Source organism: Sceloporus occidentalis, unplaced genomic scaffold (assembly GCF_023333645.1).
Source record: "Sceloporus occidentalis isolate IW3139 unplaced genomic scaffold, rSceOcc1.0.p SCAF_5, whole genome shotgun sequence".
NCBI classification, from domain to species: domain Eukaryota; kingdom Metazoa; phylum Chordata; class Lepidosauria; order Squamata; family Phrynosomatidae; genus Sceloporus; species Sceloporus occidentalis.
The window spans coordinates 163536150-163551765 of record NW_028316985.1 but is presented as its reverse complement, the minus strand read 5'-3'; the positions used below and the strand labels follow the sequence as shown (position 1 = coordinate 163551765).

General features: G+C 36.6%; 1 protein-coding gene across 2 annotated transcripts in view; it reads right to left on the bottom strand.

Moving 5' to 3' along the window:
• Positions 1 to 15616, bottom strand: part of TBCK (TBC1 domain containing kinase) — a 103293-nt gene that overhangs the window by 57365 nt on the left and 30312 nt on the right. For both annotated transcript variants that reach the window (XM_089526015.1, XM_089526016.1), the window contains exons 4-12: positions 13812 to 13926; positions 12735 to 12808; positions 12246 to 12381; positions 10821 to 10881; positions 8781 to 8842; positions 8419 to 8480; positions 5970 to 6118; positions 2808 to 2946; positions 531 to 630 (exon numbers count right to left, since the gene is read on the bottom strand). In XM_089526015.1, coding sequence (XP_089382141.1) covers positions 531 to 630; positions 2808 to 2946; positions 5970 to 6118; positions 8419 to 8480; positions 8781 to 8842; positions 10821 to 10881; positions 12246 to 12381; positions 12735 to 12808; positions 13812 to 13926 — 898 coding nt within the window. The remainder of the gene's footprint in view (positions 1 to 530; positions 631 to 2807; positions 2947 to 5969; positions 6119 to 8418; positions 8481 to 8780; positions 8843 to 10820; positions 10882 to 12245; positions 12382 to 12734; positions 12809 to 13811; positions 13927 to 15616) is intronic.

Genomic DNA, 15616 nt, shown 5'->3' with positions numbered 1-15616 from the left:
AAACTATCATTCATTTTTATTGGATTATGCCCAACATGCCCTTGGTCCAGACAAATAGGATGTTAGCACAAATCAACCAACCAAACAAACAAACACCAACCAACAACTCTCCCCAACAAACCAGCATGTGCAGTATAAGTTTAAAACTGCTTCAGAACATTTAACTGAACATTCCCCCCCCCCCCAACTGATTAAGCACACCACAAAGGTCAAACCATTGTCACAATGTCAACAACCTTCCACCTGCAACTTCCACACATAGTAAATGCAAATTTTATAGCACTATAATTGCTAAAATGAAGAATTATTACCATGAAGGCCTAAAACAAGATGGTATTTTCTTAACTTTAAATAAAGATTTAATGGGATAGTGGTGGAAGATAAGTGATACCGAACATACTTCAACATTTTGAACAGGTACTATCTAAACATTTTCTCACTATGCTTACACATTCTCTTCAAAATACACAGTATAACTGTATACTTATGTTTATAAATATTCCAACCTAGGGAAACATATTTCCTCTTACATTTCTAAGCTGGCACAGAGATAGTGTGACAGTTGTATCATCCAAAAGGAAGCTTCTATCCCGCACTTGTCCAAAGCTTTCCCCATCTTCAAACACAAAACTAAAGCAAACAGAAATTGTTTCAAAATATGTTTTTCACAGATTAATGCACAGAATTCATCACTTTATCTTTATCTAGGAAATCCGTGGGATGAACACACGAATAAAGCATTCAAGGCAAAAAAAGAAGATATAATAATTTTAGCTTTCTCCGAGCAGATAATACAGACTTGTTGGATTACAGTTCCCATTAAACTACATCTAAAGGAATCATTTGGGAAAAGGTTTGGTGCACCAAAATGTCTTGCTGTTTTGTAGGAGAGTTAAGCTCTTCCTACTGCAATCTTAATTTTATTTTTAACATTATTTTATTTTGAATAGGGATGTTTCTATTTTATTTCCATTGGCATTTGATTAAATTTAGCTGTTGTATAATTTTAAGGAACTGTCCCTTTCTATTGCCATTTCTGTTGAGATGATCAGTATGATATATACAGAAACAGAGGCGGGTTACAGTTTGAAAAAGGGGCGTCTCTTCTAGACGCCCCTTACCCTATCATGGACTCAGTCCATACAAAACGGCGGTGGCCTGTTCATATGGGCACCGCCATTTTGACGTAGCGGACGCTCTGTGTCTGCACGTGGCGCACCAGAAGTGACGCCGCGAGTGCGCTTTTTGGCACTCGCGGCGCCTCTTCCAGGGCCTGAGAAGGAGCGTGATTTCTGCGCTCCTTCTCTGCAGCGTCCGGGAGCCACGCCATTTAAAGGCTGCGGTTCCCGGACACTGCAAGCGGAGGCAGAGCCAAACCACTGCTTCTCAGCGGTCTGTAACATGCCAGAGTTTATAAGAGCTGAGATGGAAATAAAATCCACAAGCTAAAGGAGAATATCTAGTTTGCAGACTTAATATGATGAGAGGCACTGACAGGACAAAAAGGTAACCCAGAAAACATGACTTTATTTAGAAGGAAAAAACCCTCAGATGAAACAAAATAAAACATGATCCAGGGTTTAGAGATGCAAGACATCCAGTGTGAAGACATATATTGACATTTCACTTCCCACTGCCTGTTTCAGATTCCACAGGGTCTAAAATCAGCACTGGTTTAGAGACAAAATAAATGTCTAAGGGCGGTATAAAGAAATGTTAAATTCACCAGTGTTGTATCTTTAATTCAACCAGATTGTGTCCTGCAAGTATCTTTCAAGGCCTTCATCCCAGTTCAAAGAATCAAGCAGAGCAATGATGGGAAGAGAATATTGTTGTTGTTTTTTAGTATGCAACATTATCCCTGTTGTTGAATGCTGTTCTGAGGACTCACTTAGTCCCCCTTTTCAGTTCTTTCTATATCTATTTATATGGAGCTGAGTTGGTTTTATTTTTATTATAATAAAACAAGGATTGTTTGGAGGAAAGAAAAGAGGATGGAAGATCCAGTGTGCCACCTTGTGGTCTTCAGAGGAAAAGAAATAAAAGTAACTCATGAAAAACAAAGGGCATAATAATACACATGTCTTACATGAATAGAAGTATGGACTAGCCAGCCTGGTCCTAATAAGTAATCTTAAATGATCCTGACAAGGTATAAATCCAGGGCACTTATTAGCAGGGGACAATCGTATGCTCTTCTAGCTACACAAGCAGAATTCTATTACACAAAGATAATTCTGTTGGTTCTTCCATTAGTAGCATACCGTATTTGTTCTTACAAAGAGCTAGGGATGTTATCTCTTCTACAATCAATTACACAACTGGTAATCACATTTGATTCTTTCTCCTCCATGCACATAGTCTGGAACTAAATGTCCACATGTGCAACATCAATTGCACCATCAGAACAACACCTTTGGATACTGGTCCTAGCTCATCATACACAGAAAAGACCTACTGAAATCAGTGAGATTTAAGTTGGCCATGACTAAATTTAAGTTCTTTGAATTTCAAAAGGTAAGCTCTAACAAGTCAAATTGTTATGAGAACCATCTCTCTCATGGCATAAATATTTCATTTAATGTTTTATGTACTGGATCTCCCAAAACAGGAATTATAGGGAAATTGCATCACAGATCATAGATTTTGAAATGGCAACAAAATTTAGTACATTACCAGCTACATAGGGTCACATGATAATAGCATTTTTGGGGAAAATCAACCCTGCATTTCCCCTTTAAAGCCACTTTACAAATTAACTCTTTTCTTCAAGCTTCCATCCCCAAAAGTAGTTTTTCACTCCTTACATTGGAAGAGTGCAGATGGGTGGCTTTGAATGAATTATTTCCTTGTTGACAAGCTCTTTCTCCAAGTCTCCTCCAGCCAAGCACCAGAGATAATAAACTTCTTCAATTGATCTCTCTGCTAGGTAATCGGAATTTTCCTCTGTTAACAGAAGCCAACAAAGACAGTAACTCTTTAAGTTTTTCCCCTGCATTGTTAGACATATAATAACAGGAATAATTCCTCAAACAATATTATTAGAGATAAATGATCTTCCCTTTGGAAGCACTAGAAGCGAAATTCCCTGGAAGACAAAGGCAGCTGGACAAACTATGGGGTTGTCCCACAGTGAGAGGGGTAACACAATGACATCTCCATCTTGATTTTGTAGGAGAAAACAGAACATGCAATACGTGCATCAGGGAACCATTTAATACATGTTTTATTCATCATTTAAAATATACTTCTATTTTTTAGCTTAATGGAACGTGGTGGCAATAAATAACAGAATGCATAAAATCCACCAAGTTTGCCTCAAGTGCTTTCTGCTCATGCAACTTTGAATGATTACCAAAATGTATCCTAAGACAGCCATCCCTCATGATTCCTGATGACTTCCAGGTGATTTTTGTTTCCCATCATCCTCAGCAAAGTCATGAGCCAAATATGATGGAAGCTGAAGTTAAGAATAACTGAAGGGAACCAGTTTGGGAAAAGCTGACTTGAGCCATATCAAATTTGTGGCCAAATGTCACCATAAAAATATATCCTTCAGAAACCACGAAACAACAAAACCTTAACCTGTCACTGATTTCAAAATGAACAATTTAAATAAACTGTACCTATGATGAGTTGCTGTGCCCTGAGTGTAGCCATTGACTCAGTGGCCCAGTGTTGTTTATATTTGCTAAGGCAGCCTTTGCCAACCCGATGCCCTCCAGAGATGTTGGACTATAACTCCCAAAATCTAGGTTTGCTTTATGGGAGTTGTAGTCCAGCAATTTCTATAACAACAAGTTGGGTCTCAATTAAATTCTCAGGAAAGGGCCCTCTTTAGCTCTAGTACATGAAGCTGAAAATGAACTGAGCCTATGATTCTATGGGTCTTTGTTTGACAATATTTCTTTTCTTCAGCTTTCAAGAGCTAGTCGTCTCTGTGAGGCTAGAAAAATCTCATGTTGTGGCAATAAAATCTCCTACCATCTTGGGTCACTGAAGTACAAGCAACAGAAGTCTCATTTCTGATCATTCTAACTGCTGCTATTTATAAACACATTGAATTTTCTAATATGGTAATCTGTTCCAGCCGAGCAATCTGTCTCTCTCTCTTTCTCCAAAACAAATGCATGACAAAGACTGGAGCCTTCTGGTTAAAATATACAACACAGGCTCAGAGTCTGCACAAATGTATTAAGAAGACGGTAAAGAACTCTTTTCTTTTTTAAAAAAAATAATATTGTTATTCACATAAAATAAGATTTTAAACATAAAAACAACATTTGTAAGGATAACAAATACACAAACACACATATGACTGTGACAAACTCTTAAGAGCACTCAAACGTTGAATCATTTTAAATAAAATAAATTTAGAATGGACATGGTGGTACATATCTGAACTGTCAGATCACTTAGTCAATATAACATGTCATACTATGAACATGGGAAATTGTTCTCCTGAGACTCTATTGTTTTAGTAGAATTAAAAGTGAGATGCTGTCTTGATGCAGTTGGACGAAGACAGACTATAGTAATTAACACACCATAATTTGCATTCCAGCTCTATAGCAGGATAAATCCTGAACCTGAGAGCCAGTGTAGTGCAGCGATCTGAGTGATTGTAGATTACAACTCTGAGACCAGGTTTTGAATCCCCACTCAGCCATGGAATCCCATCGGGTGATATCACAATCTCACAATCATAAATCACACAATTTCTCAGCCTCAGAGGAAGGCAAGGGCAAGCCCCTTCTGAACAGATCTTGCAAAGAGAACCTTGTGACAGGTTCACTATAAGGTTGCCATAAGTCAGAAACACAACAGACAACAACAAACAAGTGCAATATTCTTCAACAGCCAGAAAGTCACCAAACAAAAATACACCAGTACTGTGACAGAAACAATTTGCTTAGGATCAGAAACACATACATTTAAAGATTGGAAAGTTACTTTTAAAAAGTCATTAGCTGGGGTTATAGTCCAAATCCCGCCCAATAGTTAGCTACCACTTCAGTTATAATTTTTAAAATTATACTTTATAAAGGAGCTTATCGCTCAGCATTTTAAACTCGCTTCAGCCTTCTGGGCTGGAACTGGGATGCTGGATGGAGGTGAGGATCACCACTGAACCGCTGGCTGCCATCAGTCTGGGTCCCAACCATGTTCCACCAGCACTTTTTGGAAACTGGAAAGCTTTCCGACTTCTAAAAAGTGCTGGCGGAGTGCGGCTTGGATCCAGGCTGATGACAGTTGGAGAATCAGCCATGATTTACTGTGCGATAATCCTCACCTCCAGCCCTGGAGGCTGGAGCCTGTTTAAAATGCTGAGCGATAAGCTCCAGTTAAGACTTTTAAAACCAAATCTTTATCTCCCCTGTTTCTCATTTCTTTAAAGAAAACAAATGGTTTTTGATACTATGAAGAAAATCTGAATGATATAAAACATACTTTCCTCAATTCCATTTTGCCAATGCCACAACAGAGCACAAGGCAACAAATAAAGCATATGATATTCCACCTCAACAATTAAACGAGGCCACATCCCTATAACTATAAAAATTACTTTAAATAGTTATATAAGAAATGAAGTTGTTGTTGTGTGCCTTCAAGTACTTTCTGACTTATGGCGATCTAAGGTGAACTTATCATGGGGTTTTCTTGGCAAGATTTATTCAGAGCCATTGCCTTTCCATGAGACTGAGAGCATGTGATTTGCCCAAGGTCACCTAATGGGTTTTATGGCCAAGCTGGGAATTGAACCCTGGTCTTCAGAGTTGTAATCCAGTGCTCAAACCACTATACTACAGTGACTCTCAGAAATGAAGTTACTTCTCATTAATTATAATTGTAAGTTATAATTTTTATTCTTTCATTATTAGGAAATTTTCCACAAGTGACTAGATAGTTGTACAAAATGATTTCTAATACTGGTCTTTAGATATTAGCTTTTGTTGTTTCTTTTTTACCTTGGAACAGTTGATTAATATCCTCAGGAAGAGTTAAGTTAGCACATCTTAGAGTAGGCGAGAAAAGGGTGGTAGGTTTGTGAAAGGCTGGATACAAAGATGAGATTTCACTGAAAACCGAGTCACTCAGTAACCTGTCAGGTGTAGGCCTTGAATAACAGAAAAAGGAGGCAGGAAAAATATCAGATCTCTTTTGAAAATGAACTCCTTAAAAAATGTACATGAAAATCCAAATACAAAAACTGAGTAAGTGAAGTACTTTCTACACAGTGTATCTTCTATTAGAAAGCAATATTACTAATTTAGAGCTTGGGAAGCGTAGGCTTTGTGGGCTAAATCCAATTGTTAGTCCCAGCCTGAGCAAATCTATTTAATCAATAGGATTTATTGAAATATTTGCTTACCATTCAGGTACTTTATGTGAGACTAGCTAATGGATTCAGGCCAGAGATTACAATTCACAGAATCCTCCAGCCAGATTGCTAAGTGTCCATGACAGTTGTAGGAGTTTCTTATTTGTTGTTTAAAAATGTAACGTTTCCAATTTCTGGATTGAATCCTGTCTTTGCTTCCTTACCATTCATCTTCACAACACAATTGCTTCTGTCACTGATAGTCCATACTGGCCATCATGTTTCTTGGGGACACACACACACACACACACACACACACACACACACACACACACACAGAGGTATGCTATCTATCTATCTATCTATCTATCTATCTATCTATCTATCTATCTATCTATGGGCTTCATATCCCACCTTTCTCCCAAATGGGATTCAAGGTAGCTATTAGGATGGAATCCATGTCTGGCTATAGCTCCTAGCTGACCATATACTTGGTGGCAAACCTGGATTTTCCTTTGTGTAATGTGCAAACTGGCCAGCGAGAAGCCAAATTTAGTTGGGGTAGATGTGGCTATACAGCAGGATGCTCAGATCACATACTCTCTTCTCTGGTTCTCAGGCTGAGGAATCTAAGGGCTTCAAAATTCTGTATTTCTGTTTATTCTTGGTATCCTAATGCTCTACTGCATGGGAACAGCTGCTATAGACTTTATTGTTCAAAGCAGAGCTTGTAAAACAGTTCTGGATTGAACTGTAGCTCCCATGTACTCTTAAAAGGAGTGCTTGAAAATGCAATAAAAATAGTTCTGGGAAAAGTGTTTTCCCCCTGTTTAGTACAGAGCTTGGAAAACTTAACTTTCAACCAGACATGCATTTCCACATTTAATGGACTTGGTGTTTATTATTATTATTATTTGAGCTACATGTTCTGAGCAACTGTTATTGATGCTTAATATATCATTCTTAATGACATCACCCAGGTGCCTCCATAGCTCTTGCGTTTTGGCTGTAAAATCTCAAGGCCTGGGATGCTCTTGATCTTGTAACACTACGGTCCAGATGTTGTTAGACTTCATCTTCTACCAGCTCTTATCATTGACAACACTGGCCAGGACCGATGCGAGTTGTAATCTAGCTACATCTGGAGGGCCACACTTTTCCTGTCCTTTGGCTGTCTGTTAGATGTGGCTGTTAATATACTCAGCACAAAAAAATAAAAAATAAAAAAATAAAAATAAAAAAAAATTCCACACATCTGTATTTATACAGATTTTGAGTGGAGTCCTATTTGGGCTGGATTCTATTCAGAAACTGGCATAACAGTTTGTTATGCTAGTGGTTATACTTTATAATGCTATGCAGTGAGGGGGTGGTAGAGATGGAAGAAGACTGGTGGTTCCATGTTGCATGCTTTTCAAATGTCTGGCTCTTAGGGATCCATGGACCTGAACAAGTATCGGACTGGAGGTTTGGACAATTGGCTGTGCCAGCCAATAGGCAATTTGTCCAAGTCAGCCCTCTATACTGCCTGGGCTCTATGAACCCTCAGAATCAAGGCATTTCAGGAACAGGTTGCAACATACTTTTCCCATTACCACCACACATATTTGCCTCTTGCTGTTTTTGTCTTTGTACTTTCTTGCTCCATTTTGCATAACTATGCTGGCACAGGATTCCAACCACTCTCAGTAGCTGTTGTTATTACTGTTGTTGTTGTTTATTTATATAGCACCATAAATTTGCATGGTACTTTACAGGCATCATCAAAACAGCATGTAACCTGCCAATGGTGTACAATCTAAAAGTAATAAAATATAAACTACACAAAATTAAGCAAGTTATTCAGTTAAAAGACAAACTGTAAAAACAACTAATACATATAATAAAATATAAATTAGGATATAATTAGTATAGAAAATATAAAATAGGATATAAAGTATGCTATAAGAGATAAAATCAATTGGTCATATATAGCCATCATTTTTATGAGTAAGTAGGGGAAACTGTGGTAGCAGGATAGATTTACTTCTCTTACTTTGAAGATAGTTCACATAATTGTATAATAATTGTTTAATGTATTTTCAGCATGTACTCACCTCTTGGAAGGCTGGAACGTGAGACACTTCCTCAGCAGAATTAAAATATTTTCGGGAACCTCCTAGTAGAAAAATGAACAAATACCATTATCAAAATCTGCATACTGTATGGGATGGAGTATGTCCAGCTAATGAAGACTTTAATTCACAATGAAAGAGAACAATGTTCCTTTTTGAATTCTAAGAACATGGATTTAAATCACATTACAAAATCTACACCTTCTGTGTTGGATAATATTTGAAACATGCAGCAAAAGATTTCTACCACGTGCAAATTCTAAGAGACTAAGATGAATTTCCACGTAGAAATTTATTTTATAAAGTTAAAGTCACATTAACTTTTAGAATGCAGGTGTTCAAACCTTAATAATGTCCAGACATCCATGTTCCTCAGCTAGTACTGTTAAGATATCATCTACACATCCTGAAAATGAAAGAGAACAAATTGTATCAAATATTCAGGGCTGGCCCATGACCTAAAATGAAGGACATATTGGTTTTCCTACCCTGTTTTAATGGACTTTACTTTATGTGCCCTGGTAGGCAGAAAAATAAAAGTAATAATTCATAATAAATCGATAGATACTCCATGTACAGCAATCAATTGAATGATAGCTAAATCCTATCTTACCTCTCCATCACCTTATCTTAACCTTTCATCACCTTATTATTTATTTAAATTATATCCTGCCTTTCTCCAAACAAGGAACCCATAGCCACTCATGTCATTTAAAAACAATATGCAATAAAAAGCTTTGAAAATTAAAAGGATTTTTTAAAAAAAAGTAAACTAAAACATAGTAATTCACACATTAAAACAGAGTATAAGATAATAAAACAAGGGCAGCAGCTACCCAGTATCTCCTATCTGAAGTGTTTGCTTTACTATATATATGTAATAATTGAGGACCTGCTCACAGACATGTATGGAAACAGAGAACATGTGAGGTTGTCCAAGATGAGACAAAGCTATTGGTTACAAATAGCACTTGTGGGTGATTAATGGATGCAGTACATGTTTTACAGCAGAGAAAAGCATACACACATACTCTTGGCTGATGGAAGTTGGACTTCCTCTCAGCTGGTGGTACTGGGGTTCCCAAGATGCACCAGGAAGATGACCCGGAAAGCTCCTTTATGCTTCCCTTCACTCTTGGATAAAAAACCAAGGAGAGGTTTCAAGCAGTGGCTTCATATAGTGAAAATTTAAACAAATTTTCTACTGCACAAGAGCCAGCTACCTTGAAGGAAAATCCTAACATGTTTTTGCATGTGCTAATACAAAAAATGTTTTCATCTCTACTCTTTGTATATCCTGATGCTAGGAAAATTCTTCCAAAAGAACAAGCTGACACTGTGAAGGTTACATAGCATATTTTGTTCTCTATGACATTGAAAGACTGGGGATTGGGTTATGTAACAAAGACAGGAGAAGAGTTGTTTACCTTACTGGAGGCTGTAAATGACCTACTGATGCCTAGAAGTTGTGATTTCTATAGAATTTGTCAGCTTCATGGAACTTTTGCAGTGCATGTGCTTTGTAGTAGTGACTTGGCAACCCTGGCAAACTATATGAGAATGTAAGGGCTTGTGGCCCAGGGCTCCTGTTCTTTTCAGATACTGGTCTATCATGGTTGAGAACAGATATGTATTTTTTCCCCTCTATATCAAGTTGGACCCTTGATTCACCAGCATGACCTGCTAATATTTCCTGGTATGGCTAGGAGGAGCAATTCTATATCCAATGCACAAAAGCAAGCTACTCCTTTCCTGTCTAGAATTTCTTGAGGACAACAAACCTAATTAAGTCTGGCAAAATTGTTCGCCATGACTCTCACAGTTCAGTGATGACCCCATGTTATTCTGAACTGGAATACAGGTGATCCCATGTTCTTTTCTCTTGGAATGCCAAGCTAGGGTGAATAATGAGACCTAGTTATAGTGTTTTGCATTAAGTATAAAGTAATCCTTTCCATGCTTGCTGATAGTTGTGCAATAGTGTTTTGTGCACTATACAAATGAAGTGTCCATGATAAGTTTCCTTGATAACAGGGATAACACTAAGTACAGCCTAATGGTAGGATCAGCCCACAGACTTAGCAGCACAGAAACAACTATAACTTCTGTAATGTTTGCAAGTGACATATCACATTACAGATATAACTGAAAATAAACAACTAAAATAAGCAGCAAGTCCCCCCTCCCCCCAGCTTTTCACCCATTTAAATCTTTAGGATTTGCATTTAACAGTTCTACTAACCATATCCATCTGCTGTTCATGGGCAGTGTTGTTCTAATACATGTTTAATTTTTCATCTTTCATACATTCTGAAAACAATGCATTTCCAAATCAATATTACAACTGTTGATTCATCTGGGATTTTATAGTTAACATTACTCACCAAGATTAAATATAAGTTTCAGTCTTTCAGCTACATCCAGAGTCTGGAACAGTTTTCTGCCCTGAAGGCAATAATAAGATAAGTGATTAATGAAGCATCATTATAAAATGCATAGCCACTGTAGGCTCTTAAATCTTCGGTTAACACAGACATCCATAATTATACATGTTTTGTTTGGACAATCAGTTATACTGACTTAAATAACAGATGCATGCCCATTAGAAACTCTAAAATCATTATGAATCAATTAACATTTGGCTGTACTAGTTGGACAATCTCTTTATTAAACGGGTGAGCAACTGTGGTGAAGGCTAATTTTCACTCTTGTACTGGGCTAGTATGTTTTAAGGTTAAGCTGTCCCATATGACTTCGTATGGGAGATCCCTCCCTTCCAAAATAAGTTTATTGGAGTGTCTCAGAACTTGAAGAGTACATCATTATTTGGGAGAACCAAAGATGCAAGTCAAAAGAGAAATTTACTAAATTACAGCCCAGTGTTGTTAATATATTAAAACAAATCTTTACCACATAGGTTTGCAATGTGTAGTGTATTATATAAGATAGAGACAGTGTACACCTCTGTATTTGAAAAACAAAATTTTGAGGCAATCATGTACCGGTTGACTCTTCCTTATCTGAAATGTTTGGGACCAGAGTGTTTTGGATTTTGAATCATTTTGGATTTTGGAATGGCTATATTTACACAATGTAGATTTACATCTAATCTACATATCATGTAGATGAGACCCATGTCTAAATACAAAATTCTTTTATTTTTCTGTACCATCAGAAAACAAATGTGTCATTATCTCAGCCATCTATGAAAAAAGTTTTAGGTTTGGAATATTTCAGATTTCTCAATAAGGGTGACTCAACCTGCAATACTACTTTATTTTCTGGTAAATTTATTTCTTTTTTTCAACTGAACCCTTCTCTGATTTTCTCCACAACCCTCCATAATCACAGTTTGTGATTGTTTTTTGAACATTATAGTATTATAACTTTGTGGGCCTCCCCCCACCCCCCCCCATGTGCTACTATAGTAAGATAAGCCCCTGCTTGGTATCTGGTGTCATATCGTGAAGACTGCTTGAGTGGAGTAAAAACACATTTACACAAAGATGTTTGGGTCAGAAGCGACTACATAAAATGACAGCCAAAATACACATAGGCCTGTTACAGACTGCCAAAATAAAGCTGCTTCGGGTCTCTTTGGAGGTATGCTATTTAAATGATGCATGGGTCCTAAGAGTCCGGAGGTCATGCCAAAGCCACACTCCATTCCTAAGCACTGGAGTGCAGCTTTGGTGCAACTTCTGGATTCTTAGGATGCATGCATCATTTAAACAGCATACCTCCAAAGAGACCCGAAGCAGCTTTATTTTGGCAGTCTGTAACAGGCCAAAGTCACATAAATTACATACCATGCAAAGCTCGAACAATATAACACCAAGGGACCACACATCAGATTTAGGCCCTGAAGGTTTTTCACTTTGCATATGTTCACTACATTTGATAATTCCCTGTGCAATTACTTCCGGTGCCAGGTATGATGGATATCTATAAAAACAGAATGATAATTAAAACACTGGCATATCTTAATCCTCAGATTAAGCATAATGAAAACTTGTCTCATTAAACAATGTATCTCTGAAGGATAATTAAAAAAAACCCTTCTCTTTCTCTCTCTCTCCTTACACTCACACAAACATTTAAAGATAATGTCACCTTGAAAAGATACACTGAATACACGGCTAGAAAAGCAAACAGGCAAATGGATTTTAATGAGTGAAGTTGAAATTTATGAAATAATGGGGGGAAACGCCATTTTAAATTTGTCAGTCTTTAGAAAACAGTTTCAAAAAGTGCAGACATGATGTGTAATATTTAGAATTTGACAATGTACAACTTACCCTATAGGAAAATCAACATCAGCACCATAAGCTGTCATGTGATAAAGACCAAATTTAGCCAATTTAATATGCCCCTGTTTAAAAAAAGGCAGAACATACAATTAGTTTATAAACTAGACTTTTTAATTCCCCCAATTTTTTCTTTTCTTTTTTTGTTTTTGATTTGTTTTGTCTGTTTTTTGTATTCTTTCTTTCTTTACCTTTATAATTATTTTTGAAATAAAATACAAAAATACATACAAATAATAAATGATAGCAGAATTAGTTTTGAAATGAAGTTGACACATTTTTAGTAACTCTGAGTAACAAGGAATAAAAAGGAAAATTTTTGATTAAGCATCATGTTCTTCAATTACTGTCACAATCTCAGTGAAACCATCCCCAGAGTTCTTGTTATTATGCTCTTTCTTTGTAAAATACACTAAAAGCCTGTAGCATAATTTACTGTCTTTTTATGACCACAAATTAGTGGTTAAATGTTAACAGTATTGAAAAAAGAAGATGGGTTGAAGCTTGCTTGTTTCAAACAAACAATTTTAACTACTTTTCATTCTTTATAATTGTATGTTTTGATATTGTTAATAGTTTAGCTCTATTTTATTGTTGTTTTTTTGTATGCTTATAAATAAATTGTAGTCATAATTTGCAAGCACCTTGAGTCCTCATCCTGGGGAAAAGGGAAGTATAAATAAATAGAACAACAACAATTAGTAGTCAAGGTTCAGAAGGGGCATTCAAATCTTACAAAAATGAAAACACACACACAACAGCTGGACAACCACCAAATTATAGTATCCATAATGGGGAAGCCCAGAAGGCTTGATATGGACTCCATGAAGAGTAGAAACAGAAACAAGGCTTGAGGTACTCAGTCTTTGATGTATATAAATCTACAAATTGGTAAATGTCAGTATGAGAATCCATCTTAATTTTTAGTTTCATTAACTTTCCCAGAATCTGCCTGCAGTTTCAATTTCAATACCTTTTATTGCAAGTTACTGATTTATAAGAGATATTTCCCCCCCTCAAAATTATGTAGAAAAACAATGTAGACTGAAATAAATGGTGTAGTCTTACCTCTTGATCCATGAGGATGTTTCGAGGTGCAAGAGCTCGGTGGACTATTCCATGCTTGTTCATGTACTGCAAGCCCTGCAACACTTCGAAAGCAATGCATAACACCTTTAAAGAGCTGTAACAGAAGATTAAGAAAATATCGTAGGTTGAGTCTCTAGAATGAAGTAGTATTTTCAACAGTTATTATCAAGAACTTGGGTAGAATCAATTAAATTGTTAATTTGTTAAGGCTAAACTACATAGATTTCCCGAATAGAGTCATTATTTTAGCTTATTAAAATTCATTGGAATAGTATGGCTCTCTTTCTATCAGCTTCCACAAGGCAGGTGGACCGTAGAAGAAGCTCTGATACTAACCATGTATCTTTTCTACAGAGACAAAACTTCAAAAGTTTTTTGTCTGCTTATTACCACAATGCTGACTTAGGATAATATATATACATATTTAACCAATGAAAGGTATAATATTCTCCCCCTTTTCTAATCTCACAACAGCATATGAAACCACAGACATGTTTTGCAAACATTTTAGCAAATGAAAATTCACATGCAGTGATATCCTTTTAGCATATATGATGTAGCATCTCCATCACAATCCAAATTAAGCACACCTGGAAACCCTCTACAGGTGCTATCACCATTAGGGATGAAAATGGAAACAATGAAGAATAGAATAATTGGTGATAGTCCCTGGATTTTGGAACTGCCTTGTACAAAAAGTCTGGTTTACCAGTTTTATGTATTTCTTTTTAGATAGGCAGACCAATATACTGAATTTGAGCTTTTAAAATAAATGTGCAAGAAAGTGAACTATTTGCTTCATTTGCACCTAATTAGCTGGTGCTTGGAACTATTTGCCTTTGCAGTCACTTACAGATCTATGCATTTTCTCCATACAGACTTTGCATTATACTCTCAAGAACAGAGATCCAGATAATATACATGTAAGAAATGGTATTTTACTTAGACACTAGAGGGCAACCTTTGTATAACTAATGGCAAAAAAGACAATGTACAAAACCAGAGTATTTTGAGCAGTAAAACTTTTAAACAGCCAATTACATACACCCTACTGTTCAAAATTATAACTACTACATTAACTGCTCAAGTAAAATATGTAACAGATCTATTAAGTGAGGGTTTGTTTGTGATGCAGGCAATACAACTACAATTTCCCTCTAGGATGCCAAACAAAGACTTTCATGGGCAGGTGAACCTACTTTATCCTAATGTTTTTGCAGGCTGCAGGATAGCACTCACTATTTTTAAACTGTTTTGTTCCATGCGCATACTGTACCAAAAGGAGAACTCTATCAGTAATTACTGGGAGGAAAATATGGGATGACATAAGCAGACAAGACGACTCTGAAGTTTCCTTTTTTAAAAATGTGTCTAGCTGTTTTGTTTTCACAAGATTCCAAAACATGAAACAACTCTAATTGGATACAGAGATTTCTGCAGAGTTTGTAAGTAAGCCTGAAAGTTATACAAACTTGTGTAATGAACTGCCTTATATACATCAATAGATACTTACTGGCTGAGAGCACTTAGCAAGTGTACTTTTTAATTATCCTGCTCAGAGTTCATTACTACATCCACTCTATACAACATTCATGCATATTCTATGTATAAACGTCTGAAAGAAAAAGGTACCCCCACTCTGAAGAAAATACTATGGATTGTGATTGATAGGAAAAGTTAGCTGTATGTAGCCGCCACAGCCAGTAGGGTGTAGTGGTTTCAGTGCTGGACAAGGATTTTGGAAAACCCATGGAAGACCAGCTTAGCATGGAAATTCATTAAAT